We start from the raw sequence: 2,107 nt of genomic DNA, 5'->3' as shown, positions 1-2,107 counted from the left end.
AAAATGTAAAAATGAACATTCAATATTATCATTTATAGAGATGCATATATAAATACAATCCTATTATACATAATAATATAATTCTTTTTTTTTTTTTTCTTTATAAGAGCCCAAATGTAGTTATTCACAAAATTAATGAATACACGCGTATATATTTTTGTGTTTTGATTAGGCAAGGTCTTATCAAAATATAAAAGTATATGGATAAAAGATGGATCACCATTATGTGTTCATACTCATAATCAGTGTTTAGCTTTAAAGAAGATTCTAAACGAAAAGTAAAAATAAAATTATAATAATAAAAATGTATATTATTATATAATATTAAACATACATACATATATACATATATATATATATATATATATACATATGTACCACTGTTATGACATTTGATATATTTTTGAACGACCTCTTTATTGTAGGTACAATAACAAAGTTGTCATTAGTTATGGTATGAGATATGGAGAAAGGTCCATAAAAAAAGGTTTAGAATATCTACAAAAAGAAAACATAAATAAACTTTTAGTCCTGCCATTATATCCACAATCAGCAGAATGTACTGTTTCTTCAACTTTAGATTGTATAGGTAAAAATTTAAAAAATTGGAGTAATGTACCTGAGCTCAGATTTATATCTGGATATTGTTTGAATGATATTTTTATAAATACAATGAAAGAAAATATTGAAAATTATTGGGAACTTTATGGTAAAAGTAAAAAGTTAATTATTTCGTATCATAGTTTACCTATAAGAAATGTTATTCAAGGAGATTTATACCCTTTCTTTTGTATTGAAAGTACAAAAAAATTAGTGAAGTCATTAAATCTTAATAAAGATGATTATATATTAGTCTTTCAATCAAACATTAAAGGACAACAATGGGTAAAACCATGTATTGAAGATACCATAATAAGGCTAGCTAAACAAGGATATAAACAAATAGATATTGTTAGCCCATCTTTCTCTTCAGATTGTTTAGAAACATTAGAAGAAATAAAAATACATTATCAACAATTATTTCGTAAATATTCAAATGGAAATTTAAGATATATAAATTGTTTGAATGATACAACAATTGGCATAAAACTAATAATGAATCTTATAGAACAAAATATAATAGGATGGGTGTAAATCCATAACCAAAAAAATGATTAAAAAGGAAATAAATAAATATAAATATATATATATATATATATATATATATATATATAATATATATATTGCTTTTATATATTCCCTTCGAATATAATAATAACTTATATGAAGTTTCCTTTTTATTAATTTCATATTAATTTTATGTTAAATTTTATTATATTAATATCATTATTATTTATAATTATAACGTCGGCATATTATACATTCATATATGTCATCGTATGATAATTGCCTATTTTATTAAATAAATAATATAAAATACTATACATGTATATATATATATATATATATATATATATATATTTACAAATTTATTACAACGGATTAATATATATATATATTTTTTTTTTTTTTTTTCTATTTTGTGGTTTATTATATTATATGTTTAATGCCTTGCTTTATTCATTTATCACAAAGAAACAAATAATTATTTATTTTTTTTTTAAAATTATTAACACGATTCATTAATATTTATTAAGTATAAAAATATAAATATTTGTTCTATATTATAAACATATTGAAGAAAAAAAATCCTCTATATAGAATATTATTATATATAAATAATAGTATGTATTATATATTATAATATGAATATATATAATACTATAAAAAAAAAAATATATTATACGTACAATTTCTCTTTTTTTCTTTTTCCCTATATATTATTATTATATATATATATATATATATATATATATATAAATTTTTAATTTTTATGGTAATAATAAATTATATGAAATATCTTAATTTATATATGTGAAAATATAATTTTGATATTATGACTCATTTTTTTCTTTTCTTCAATATACAAAAAAAAAAAAAAAAAAAAAAGAAGAAAAAAAAAAATAATAAATAAATAAATAAATAAAAATATAATAATATAATAATATTTTATGATAGATAAGTATATATATATATTTGTATGAATAACTATTAAAAACCATTTTGA

General features: G+C 17.9%; 1 protein-coding gene across 1 annotated transcript; it reads left to right on the top strand.

Moving 5' to 3' along the window:
• Nucleotides 1–172: 172 nt before the first annotated feature.
• On the top strand, nt 173–1,134 carry PRSY57_1363800 (ferrochelatase, putative; the record flags this gene model as incomplete). The annotated part of the gene is made up of 2 exons (XM_020115229.1): nt 173–278; nt 426–1,134. Coding segments are annotated over 2 exons (815 nt in total), but the record flags the coding sequence as incomplete, so codon positions are not given.
• Nucleotides 1,135–2,107: the final 973 nt, after the last annotated feature.

Source organism: Plasmodium reichenowi, chromosome 13 (genome assembly GCF_001601855.1).
Source record: "Plasmodium reichenowi strain SY57 chromosome 13, whole genome shotgun sequence".
NCBI lineage: Eukaryota > Apicomplexa > Aconoidasida > Haemosporida > Plasmodiidae > Plasmodium > Plasmodium reichenowi.
The sequence above is the reverse complement of the archived record's forward strand: the minus strand, read 5'-3'. Positions and strand labels throughout refer to the sequence as shown.